The following is a 12,471-nucleotide window of genomic DNA, read 5'->3' on the forward strand; positions in this document are numbered from 1 at the left end:
GGGGAAGATAGACCTACTCTAGTGTACTCTTGGATTATAGGTAGAAATTAGTAGTCTTGATGGACTAAAAATTCCCATCAACATGGCCTAAACATCCTTTTTTCTTAAGGAATGAAGTTCATTTGTTTTTAATTGTGGCTTCTACCATCAGTGAAATTTTTTGTGTTCGGTTCAGTGTTGTTCTATAAGCATGGTGTTTTACAGCACATTTCTAGAATTTTTTCACTTTGTATGACTGACATTTTATCCCCACTGAGTAGTAAATAATTTTCCCATTCCTCCTAGTCCCTGGCATTCATCATTCTGCTTTATGTTTGGATGAGTTCGATTAAATTATATATCTCATATAAGTAGAATCCCACAGTACTTGTCCTGTGATTATTCATTTCACTTAGCATAATATTCTCATCCATCTGATGGTATATAACAGTATTTTCCCTTTTTTGATGGCTAAAGACTATTGTATGTATATACCATCTTTTCTTTTCTTTTCTTTTCTTTTCTTTTCTTTTCTTTTCTTTTCTTTTCTTTTCTTTTTTCTTTTCTTTTCTTTTTTCTTTTCTTAAGATCTCATTTATTTATTCATGAGAGAGAGAGAGGGGCAGAGACACAGGCAGAGGGAGAAGCAGGCTCCATGCAGTGAGCCTGATGCGGTACTCTATCCCGGCTCAACGGGATCACGCTCTGGGCCGAAGGCAACACTAAACCACTGAGCCACCCGGGCTGCCCACATTTTCTTAATCCATTCACCTGTCATTGGATATTTAGGGTTGTTTCCACCCCTTGGCTGTTATGTAATGCTGCCCTAAAGTTTTTAAGGAGGCATAAAGATTAGAATCCTCTAAATGGTTTTTATGATTAGGATCCATTTTTGTTTTATAATTAGATGGATTATTTTGCTGTACACTTGTGAGAAGGAGTTTGTTTTGGTAGTTACACCTCTGAATTCTTCATTATTTTAGGCCTGAAGCCCCACTGGATCAGGAGCAGATTACTACTGCTTATCCTGTAGAACAGAGTCAGTTAGAGGTTCATCCAAAAGCGGACTTTGTCAGAGAATCGAGTGAGATGGAAGTACAGAAGTTTTTAAGCAGATCTGTGGAAGACGTTAGACCTCGCCATACTGACACGGTCAGTCAGTCTGCCTGTTTTGATGTACCTGATCAAAAAACCGTATCCACTCCTCAGGAAGAGCGGATCTCAGCTGTAGAAAGTCAGCCTGCCCGGAAAAGAAGTGTTTCCCATGGTTCCAACCATACTCAAAAATCAGAGGAGCAAAGAAGTGATCCATCTGCAAGCATTCCTAAAGTAACCAGCAGATGCATGGATTCAAAGGAACCAGCAGAAAGAACAGAGGAAAAACCAAAGAAGGATGGCTTTATACGATCATCTGAAGGACCAAAACCTGAAAAACTATATAAATCTAAATCGGAAACTCGTTGGGGCCCAAGGCCAAGCTCCAACAGAAGAGAAGAAGGTAATGATAGGCCTGTGAGAAGATCAGGTCCCATTAAAAAACCTATACTTAGAGATATGAAAGAGGAACGAGAGCAGCGGAAAGAGAAAGAAGGAGAAAAGGGAGAAAAGGTCACCGAAAAAGTTGTCAAACCTGAAAAAACAGAAAAGAAAGATCCTATTCCTCCAGTCCCACCACCTGCAGCACCGGTTCAGCCACAGTCTGTTCCACTACCACCTCAACCAGAATTAGAGAAATTTCCTTCAACAGAAACTTCAGCCTTGGTTCTAAAGCCACCTCAAGATGCTGAGAAGCCCTCGGAACCTGTAAGTAGTGTTGAAGTAGAGCCTGTGGCTAAAACTGTAAACCAGCAAACCATCACAGCACCAACAGTCAAAGAAGAAAAACAACCTGAGAAACTCGGTAGCAAAGATCTTTTAGAGAGGCCTCGACCAGATTCAAGACCAGCAGTTAAAAAAGAATCTACTTTACCCCCCAGGACCTATTGGAAAGAATCTAGAGATAGAGATTGGTTTCCAGATCAAGGATACAGGGGTCGAGGCCGGGGTGAATACTATTCAAGAGGCCGAAGCTATAGGGGTTCTTATGGAGGACGTGGCCGAGGTGGGAGAGGGCATACTCGAGATTATCCCCAATATAGAGACACTAAGCCTCGGACAGAGCATGTGCCCTCAGGACCTCTTAGACAGCGAGAAGAAAGTGAAACACGAAGTGAGAGCTCTGATTTTGAAGTTGTTCCCAAAAGAAGACGACAGCGGGGTTCAGAGACTGACACGGACAGTGAAGTTCATGAAAGTGCAAGTGACAAAGATAGTTTAAGCAAAGGCAAACTTCCCAAAAGAGAGGAACGGTCTGAAAACAAAAAGCCTGTAAAGCCTCAGTCATCTTTCAAGCCCGAAAATCATATCAGAATAGATAATAGACCTCTCGAAAAAGCTTATGTGAGGGATGATGATAAGTCTAAACCAGGCTTCCTTCCTAAAGGAGAGCCTACACGGCGAGGCAGAGGGGGGACATTCAGACGTGGGGGAAGGGATCCTGGAGGCAGGCCATCTCGCCCTTCCACCTTACGAAGACCTGCTTATCGGGACAATCAGTGGAACCCAAGGCAGGCAGAAGCTCCAAAACTAGACGATGGAGAGCCACCAAGAAGACACGAGCAGTTTATTCCTATACCAGCAGATAAACGACCTCCAAAATTTGAGCGAAAATTTGACCCAGCTAGAGAAAGGCCCCGACGACAACGTCCTACCCGACCACCGAGGCAAGACAAGCCGCCTCGATTTAGACGTCTCAGGGAGAGGGAGGCTGCTTCCAAAACCAACGAGGTGGCAGTGCCCGCAAATGGCACAGTTAATAATGTGGTTCAGGAACCAGTTAATCCTGCTGGGGATATTTCTGGGAACAAGACACCAGACTTATCTAACCAGAACTCTTCAGATCAGGCAAACGAAGAATGGGAAACAGCTTCAGAAAGCAGTGATTTCAATGAGAGGCGTGAAAGAGATGAAAAAAAAAATGCTGATTTGAATGCACAAGCAGTTACAAAGACTGGAGAGAATGCTTTACCTCCAAAAAGGGAAATAGCAAAGAGAAGTTTTTCTAGCCAGAGACCTGGTGTAGATCGCCAGAATCGGCGTGGCAACAGTGGTCCACCAAAATCCGGAAGGAATTTCTCAGGTCCTAGAAACGAAAGGAGAAGTGGTGGCCCACCATCAAAGACTGGGAAGCGAGGGTGAGTACTTTGTTTCAGTATACTTGCTTTCATACATGAACTGAGCAAAGGAGCCAGTCTGGATATAGGATCCAGACATTGTTCTTCCCTAATTTTTTTGTTTGTTCATTCTTGAAGTGTAAGGGTGCCTGAGCAAGAGAGGTTAATGGGTCTCAGAAGCTTTTGCCTCTTTCGTTAACATTTTCTAGAATTCTCTTAGGAATTTGTAGCTTTGGGAGAATCTGTACACCTAAAAGAGGGACCTGTAGAAGTGTCTTCCTTTTGGTAAGTCATCTTATTGATGATGAACAGCCCTTCGTTCTTTTTTGGTTTCTCTTTACAAAAAACTGGTGCTCATAGGTGTCTTCTGGGGCTTAAATGAATACATTTTAAGCATATGCTTTATTACTCTGTATTGGTTGCTAGGAAGTGAATATTGAACCTTAGGAATAAACTATATCTTCCTCTGGAGTTGCAAACTACAATAAATGATCCATCTGGATAGAGGCACAGAACTGCCATTAAGGCCACCAGCAACATAAATATGTTGGATTTATTTTAAAATAATTTCTCTGTGCTAAGCTTGATCTGTTCTTTTAAATATTAAAATGCTGTTTATAGTAAATTATTAATTTCTTTAATATCAGGAAAAATTACAGTATCGGTATGCCTAGTTTTATTTATTCATTTATTGATTTGCCTAGTTTTAAATGTAGGTTCTGCTATTTACTGCCTTTATAAACCCTGCTTCCTCACCAGTAAAATAGGGAGAAAGTAATCATACTTTTAAAGATTGGTAAAGATTACAGACATGATATTTGTGAACTGTATTAACATACCTGATAAATAGTAAGCATCTGTTATTAGAGTGTGCCGTGGTTTATCAAATTTCCAGGTTTGCAGCCTGAGCTGATAAAAAAGTAAGCATCTGTTATTAGAGTGTGCCGTGGTTTATCAAATTTCCAGGTTTGCAGCCTGAGCTGATAAAAAAATTTATCCAAATAATACTAATCTGCATTGGTTAGTTACAATACACTTAATATTTCAGGTTACTATACCTACCCATCAACAAAAATATTTCTGCTTTCTGATAACTCAGAAAAAAAATTTAGGGAAATACGACCAGTTGTGTTTCCCGAGTACCTTAATAACACAGAATTAGAACCTCTCTTTATAGGGCCAAAAGAATTAGGATAGCATATATAGTTGCAATGTAGTTATTGACTGTAACTGAACTATTAGAGTTTTGAGTAATAATATTCAGGGGAAATCTTGATCTGGTTTTTGTGTAATGTAGATTTCAACAACTTAGCAAGACTTGTGACATGTTGACAATAACAACTTTGAACCTGCAGAAATAGCAGTTAGAGATTGTAATTAAAATAAATCTTTTGAAAGAGTCCCACTTAGAAGAAATTTTATTCTTCAAATATTTGAGTTCATGCTTTGTGTCAAGTACTTGGGTAAGCTTTTATCTCAAGTGAAACTATTGGCTAAGATGAAAATGAATTAATTTGATAGGAAACAAAAACTATAGAAATACATTGGTTTGTGAAGTGAAGTATTTCCCTATTAAAGGTGGTTTTTTATATGCTTTTGTTAATTATAAATCTGATTGAACTTCTAAAAAAATGCTCATAGTGTTAACAGAATGCTTTTTAAATTTTTCATATGCTGTCCTGTTGTGGAGAAGATCCAGCAGTGAATACTTTGAACTTGTTTGGATCATAGGAATTTTCTGCTATAAACCATGTTGATTGGCGTATACATACCATGATAGACACAGTAAGAACCTTCAGGGCACAGTTGGAATTCTGGAATTTAATTCCTGGAAAACATTCTTTCCACCTTCTTAATTGGAAAGCTCGGGTTTAGTGAAGTTGTACTCCATAAAAATCACTGAAGCTTATTAATTTGAGAGTCTTCTGTCCCATGGGTATTTTATCTTAGATTAAACTGTAGAAACTGCCAGTAATCATTTTTCTTTTGTTCAGTTATGTGGAGGTAGCAGTAACTCAACTTGTTGTTTTGCAGGCCATTTGATGACCAGTCTGCAGGCACAACTGTTGTTGATCCTGTTAATGGCAGTTCTGCACACCACCAGGAGGGAACACCTAATGGTACAGGACAAAAGAATGCCAAAGATTCCACAGGGAAAAAAAGAGAAGACCCCAAATCAGGCCCTAAAAAACCCAAAGAGAAAGTAGATGCACTATCACAGTTTGATCTCAACAATTATGCAAGTATGTCTTAGGTTCCTTTTATGCATATATTATCTGTCACATTTGAGTTGATACTAAAATAGAGAAAGGGGGGAAGAGGGAAAGAATTAGAACTACAAGATTGAGATAAAGGCTGATGATGAATCACTAATTAATAAAATGAACTAGTTTTTAGCAAAGCCTTGTGTGCTTGATCAAGTTCTTGTTAAAGATAATCTGCTGGATTTCATTTTTCTTCATAAAAAAGGAGAAAATTAACCACTCCACTTTGCCAAACAGATGTAGGAAAGCATTGAAGAATAAATGAGGTTGCTTAATTATATCTGTACATATGCTTTATCTTCTGTGCAAGAAATATTAATCTCAGTGACTTACGCCCTTGATAAAATTGGTATCTAAGGCATGATAAATAGAGAATAATAGGATGGGAGGCAGTGTTGCTCTGGATAAATACTTTCAGAAAGCCATAAATAATTAGATACTAAATGCGAAGGATAACACAAACAATAAGAAAATATTTGTTGAAGACATTAACGAGGGGGAAAAAAGAAAAAAGGAATATCTATGAGAAGGCATTTATACATGTAAAAATGCACTATTTGCCGTTCATTCAAATGAGACTTCAGCTGGAAATACTGTGTAAAATTGAGATTTACTAAGACCAGATAGTAGTAATGGCAAAGTTAGGTTAGGTACTGTTATTCCAGTATTGAAAACAAAGATGAGGATTTTCACCTAGTTAATGGTTATTTAAACTTGATTTGGGCCTAGGACCTTGGCATTATTATTTCTAGACCAGTAATTCTCAATGGGTGGTCCCCAGATCATCAGCCTCACCTAGAAAGTTGTGAGAAATGCAGAATGTTGACCCCTATCTCAGACCTAAATTCAGAAACTCGCAATCTATATCTTATAGAATTCTCCAGGTGATTTTAATGCACACAAATACTTGAGAACTATTGTTCTAGAATACCATTTTAGGATTCACATGGGAAAGAAATAAACTTAGCTTAATTGCATGTTTAAGAGTTTTTAGTTAGTTTATGTAGAGCAGTGGTTCTCCACAGGAGTAATTTTGTACCCCAGGGAACATTTGGCAATCTCCGAAGACAGTTTTGATTGTCCTAGTGTGGGGCTGGGTGCTACTGACATATTAGATATAGGCCAGGGATGTTGCTTAACATCCTAGCGTGCACAGGATGGCCACCTCCGAATACTGGTAGTGTTGAGTTTGGAAAGCACTGATCTAGAGAGAAAAAAGTAGACTCTTAGGAAGCTTGGGTGCCAACCTTGTGGCGGTCCGTAGAGAGAGAGGAGAGTCTAAACACACATTTGGAAAATGACAAATGAAGATTACAAAAAGTCTGCAAAACAGGCAGCCGGAGTGGCTCAGTGGTTTGGCGCCGCCTTCAGCCCAGGACGTGATCTTGGAGTCCTGGGATCGAGTCCCTGTTGGGCTCCCTGCATGGAGCCTGCTTCTCCCTCTGCCTGTGCCTCTGCCTCTCTCTGTCTCTGTGTGTTTCGTGAATGAATAAATAAAATTTTTATTTAAAAAGTCCACAAAACATAGCAGATATGTCTTCCCAAATAACTGTTTACCACTTTCCCTTCTTCCAGAGAATTCTTGGGGTAGAAAATTCCCAAAGTATTATATTATTGGATTAAGACATAAAAGACGTAAAAAGGTTAAGAACTCCATATATAATTCTGAGTTGATGGTGGAAACAGCTATGCATTTTAAAAACTCATTAAGAATTACTCCTCTTTAGGTTGTTTTTCTAATACTTGTTAAGTAATTTATGTTTAGGCCAAATTGTTACAAAGCACCAGGCGTGTTGAAAATGAACAGAAAGTATTCTTCAAATTTTTGTTTCACATACTTGAGTAAACTAACTCTTGAAAGGTTCTAAAGAAGCTCTTTGACAAGAAAATTAAAATATTGGGTGATGGTATGGCTATGAAGAAAAGTTTCAACACACATTTTTAGTCAAAGTGGAAGACTGAGATGAACTTAGAAATATAAAGAGGTCTCTTTGCCACTGTGAAGCAATGGAGTGTATGGCATCTGCTGAAATGTTTGACTAAGGCCTTTTATTTGAAATGAGCATTATGCTATTTCAGAGTTAATCTCTTAAGGATTTAAAACACGTGTAGAACTATCATAGATAAATCAGAACCAATGAGGCTTTTGTTAGAAAAACAGAATAACATGGGGCACCTAGGTAGCTCAGTTGATGGACTCATGATCTTAGGGTCATGAGTTTGAGCTCCACTTTGGGTGTAGAAAGCACTTAAATAAGTATTTAAAAAACAACAGTAATAGGTTTTTAAAGAGAGGAAGCCAGCAGCACTTCGGTGGTTCAGTCAGTTGAACATCCGACTCTTGATTTCAGCTCAGATCGTGAACTTAGGATTGTGAGATCTACCTAAGTGGGGCTCCACACTCAGCACAGTGTCTACTTGTCCCTCTCCGTCTCCCCTTACCCCTCCCCCTGCTTGCAGATGCATCGCCGTGTGTGCTCACACCCTATCTCTCTCATAAATAAATAAATAAATAAATAAATAAATAAATAAATAAATAAATAAATAAATAAATTTTAGAGAGTGAAAGCCAGTTTTAGTCTTTTTTTTTTGTTTTTCTCATTATTTACATAAATGCAAATTGTTAGCCATTCAAAAAGAGTTGTTTGCAGGTGGATTCCCTATGAATCACTCTCTAATAAGACTCTCTTGCTATCCCTCACAAGTTATCACTATCTTGAGTTGTATATGTAAAATTCCCAAGCAAACAACCTATTTTTATTGTGTGTTCCCCAACTAAAACATGCATTATTTGCAAAATTAAAACAATTTATTTGAATTGCCTCACCCGTTTCTTATATTTGTTTTGGAAACATGTCTGCAATCACAGGTTGCATTGCTTGAACTATTTTAATTTTGCTTTTAGATATTAAACTTAAGGGATCTAGATTTCTTAAATTTACTGGGATATATGATTTTTCAGGATATCGCCCAAATAACTGTTAGTTGAACAGTGAGTTGAAGATACATCTTAAGTTAGTTATCTGCTAGGTTATTATGATGTATGTATATCTATGCCACTTTACATTCACGTAGAACTTTCCCATATATTTCATTTGTTTTTAACAACTACATGTTGTAAACAAATGGTCTCCCTAAAACAGTCATTAAGAGCCATAAGACTTGCTTGGGTATTCACCAGCTCATCTTTAGCATATCAGCCTCTCAGAGTTTATTTCATCCTTTAGAAAGGGGAAACAATACTAATATGCACCTCTAAGAATGGTTAGATGCAAATGAAGTGAGGTGCTGCGTAGGCCTTTATAGCCCATTACAGACCCTTATAGCACAGTTATAGAGATTAAGCAATTTGAAGAAAGTAGAGTGATACCGATTGTTTTAAGACATCACCACTATATTATTGAAGAAAAAAAAGATCTATATCATATCTATCATATCTATATCTTTTGACTTTAGAAAGTCAAAAGACTTTAAGTTTGTTTGTGAACTATTTTCATTCATGTTTATGCATTCTTTTCAAATAATTACTAATGGCCATTGTGTGGGATGGGAATTGGGTTATATTGTGAGTTATAAGAACTAGATTTTTGTCTCGCCCTTCTTTTTTTAATCACTACTGGACTAAATATTTTTATTTACCTTTTCAATTGAAAAAATATATATCATTTTAAATCTTTTTCCATACTCATAGGTGTTGTTATAATTGACGACCATCCTGAAGTAACAGTAGTTGAAGATCCCCAGTCAAATTTGAATGATGACGGTTTTACTGAAGTGGTTTCCAAAAAACAACAAAAGCGTTTACAGGATGAAGAACGTCGAAAGAAGGAAGAACAAATCATACAGGTTTAGTGTTTTAGTTTGTTGCTAGTTATTGAGATTGTTGCCCAAAATATAATCTTTGAAATCCAGTGAACACAACTGCTATGATCAATAAATTGCAGACTCTTCACCTATAAAGGTTTTGTGATTATAATCTACATTAGTTCATTTATACTCATGGTATGAATCAAGGTCAGTTATTCTGTTTAAATCACCCCAAACACCCATTTTGCTAAACGGTGACACAGGATAAAACTAAGTAAAACACATAGATCATAGTGATAACATGCTCTAATAGATGAGAAGCCTCAAAAACAAACACTGTAAAAATCATACGTGAATGGTAATATTAAGTTGAATATAAGCCTTGAGACTAGGTATTTTTAGAATCATTCATTTGTGTATTCATTTACTTTATAAGGTAAAAATTGTACAGCATACACCCCAGCAACACCACAGATTAATGTTTCTGTGGCAAACATGAGTGAAGTCAATAAGTAGCTCTTCGTCAGATTGGATCAGATTTTGCTGCCGAATGAATTCATTGAAAAATTCCATAACTTGAATTTTAAAATTATGGAAGAGAGATTGTAGAACTGTTTATCAAGAATGTATAATAAATACTTACTTGTCTTTTTTTCCCCCTGTAGCAGCCTTGACGTTTTTACTCTTATTAAGTGCCTATTTTGAAAAGTAAATGAGTTAAATTATTTGATCTTGTCAGAGACTGTGTTGGTGAACTATGCTTTTAGTTACATTATTGACAAAAATGGTTCCTACGAATTTTTTCAGGTCTGGAATAAAAAGAATGCAAATGAGAAAGGAAGAAGTCAGACTTCTAAGCTTCCTCCACGGTTTGCCAAAAAACAGGCTACGGGGACCCAGCAAGCACAGGCTCTGGCTCCAGCTCCAGCCTCGACTCCAGGTCTAGCCTCAGCCTCTGCCCCAGTGCCAGCCTCAGCCCCAGCTCCAGTCCTGACTTCAGCCCCAGCTCCACTCCCGAGCTCTGCCTCCACACCAGTTCCACCCTCCACCTCAGCTCCAGCCACAGTGACTTCTTCAGCTCCAGCTCCAACCCCTATTCTTGCCTCAGCTTCATCCCCAGCTTCTGTGCCCATCCTCACCTCAGCCTCAATACCCATCCTTGCTTCAGCCCTAACCCCAACTTCAGCTTCAGCTCCAGCCCCCACCACCTCAGCCCCAGTAGCCCCCACCTCAGCCCCTGCCACCCCAGCCCCAATTCCAACCCCAGCCCCGGCCCCTGCCTCCACCCTAGTCCCTGCCTCAGCTTCAGCCCCAGCCCTGGTCCCCATCCCTGCTCCAGCCCCCAGTGCACCAGCCCAGACTCAGGGACAGACTCATAAACCAGTCCAGAGTCAGCTACAGACTACAACACAGTCTTCAAAACAGCCACCACCTTCAATTAGACTACCTTCAGCTCAGACACCTAATGGCACAGAATACGTAGCCACAGGAAAGTCTATCCAGACTTCACAGTCACATGGCACAATTACAACTGAATTATGGGATAACAAGGTGGCCCCACCAGCTGTGCTGAATGACCTCTCAAAGAAATGTAAGTTCAACAGAGAAGAGAAGGAGGGGCTATGGCCTGAGATGTTGGGGTTTGTTTTTTTGATTGTATGCTCAGCATGGTTTTTTGTAGCCACTTCCTTTTTCTTAATAAGAAGCAGTAATTTTTACTAGTTTCCTTTCTTAAAACCTTTGTTTTAAAACAAATGTGTTACACTTTTAATAGCATATTTTATGGGCACAATTTTTGCATTGATTAAAAAATACAGGTTTGTTGGGGGCGGGGAATCTTATATTTATTTTGGTATTCAAAAATCTGAGTGTATTGTGAAAACCTTTGTTTTTTTGTCTAGCTGCCATTAAAGGAAAAGATAAAGTACTTAGGATTATTAGCCTCTAAATTTTAATGGTTGCATTTGCAATGACTCCTTCTTTCCAGTAGGTCCCATTAGTCCACCACAGCCACCCTCAGTCAGCGCGTGGAGTAAGCCCCTAACATCGTTTGGATCGGCTGCTTCATCAGAGGTAGGAGTAGATGTCATAATGGCCTTAGCAGAGTTAGTGGAGCAGAGTTACCTTAAAACAGTTTTTCAAACTGGAATGTGCATCCCAGTCACTCGGACAGCTTAGTAAAATAGATTGCTGAGATTCATGCTCAAAGTTTCTGTTTCATTCGGTCTAATTGAAACCTGAGTACATTTCCAACAAGTTCCCAGGTAATATTATTGCTGCTGGATCCCTATATATAAGTTGTTTCTCACCTTTAGACATCCTAAGCTTAACATTTTTAAATTGAAGTCTCAATAAAAGTGCTTGTGATACAGAAATATGAGTGCAGTGATTAGTTTTTCAAGTTTTCTACCATATTTTTAGCCTGAAAATTAGGTAATAAAATTACTTAGAAGCAGAGTTTACAGGAAATTCTAACATAATTTCTTGAATGTGCAGTTTTGGTAAATGAGAACTTAGGTTAGCAGTTTTTCACTTACTTATTGAAGAAAAATTTCTTGAGCACTTGTGATCTTCCAGGCAGTGTTCTAAACTGTGGATTTACAGAACAGGGAAAGAGTGTGACAGAAAGGACAAAAAGCCCTGCACTTTGGGGGCTCCCATTGTAGATGGAGGTGGGACCAATAATACATACTATAGAGTATGCTAAATGGTGATCAGTGCTGAGGAGAAAAGCAAAGTAGGGAGGGTACATAAGAAATTTCTCAAGGGATCTGGAGACAACTTAATGATAATTTTGTTCAATGATAATAAATGTTAGATACGCTAAGTAGACTCACAAAGATTGATAAGATAGTATGGTCTAAGTGTTACTACCCTTCATTGTATTATATATATTTTATACACCATTTTTATTTCAAAGCATATGATATTCTTCCTAAAACTACCATTCTCTAATAGTTCTATTAATTGTCCATCTGTTTTTGCATTTCATTGGACTATTTATAAGTTAATTCTTCCTGGGGGATCCGTGGGTGGCGCAGCGGTTTGGCGCCTGCCTTTGACCCAGGGCGCGATCCTGGAGACCCGGGATCGAATCCCACGTCAGGCTCCCGGTGCATGGAGCCTGCTTCTCCCTCTGCCTGTGTCTCTGCCTCTCTCTCTCTCTCTCTCTCGTTGACTATCAAAGATTAAAAAAAAAAAAATTAAAA

The 12,471-nt window shown here is 38.6% G+C and overlaps 1 protein-coding gene across 18 annotated transcripts in view; it reads left to right on the forward strand.

The window, feature by feature from the left end:
- The window catches only part of PRRC2C (proline rich coiled-coil 2C), a 101,916-nt gene that overhangs the window by 62,528 nt on the left and 26,917 nt on the right, over positions 1 to 12,471 (forward strand). For 16 of the 18 annotated variants that reach the window (XM_072830575.1, XM_072830582.1, XM_072830570.1 and 13 more), the window contains exons 16-20: positions 963 to 3,212; positions 5,226 to 5,434; positions 9,147 to 9,301; positions 10,070 to 10,853; positions 11,250 to 11,335. In XM_072830575.1, the coding sequence (XP_072686676.1) occupies positions 963 to 3,212; positions 5,226 to 5,434; positions 9,147 to 9,301; positions 10,070 to 10,853; positions 11,250 to 11,335 (3,484 nt within the window). The remainder of the gene's footprint in view (positions 1 to 962; positions 3,213 to 5,225; positions 5,435 to 9,146; positions 9,302 to 10,069; positions 10,854 to 11,249; positions 11,336 to 12,471) is intronic. The other 2 variants (XM_072830572.1, XM_072830581.1) reach the window with 1 other exon arrangement.

The sequence above is a fragment of the Canis lupus genome, chromosome 6 (assembly GCF_048164855.1).
Source record: "Canis lupus baileyi chromosome 6, mCanLup2.hap1, whole genome shotgun sequence".
Taxonomy (NCBI): Eukaryota; Metazoa; Chordata; class Mammalia; order Carnivora; family Canidae; genus Canis; species Canis lupus.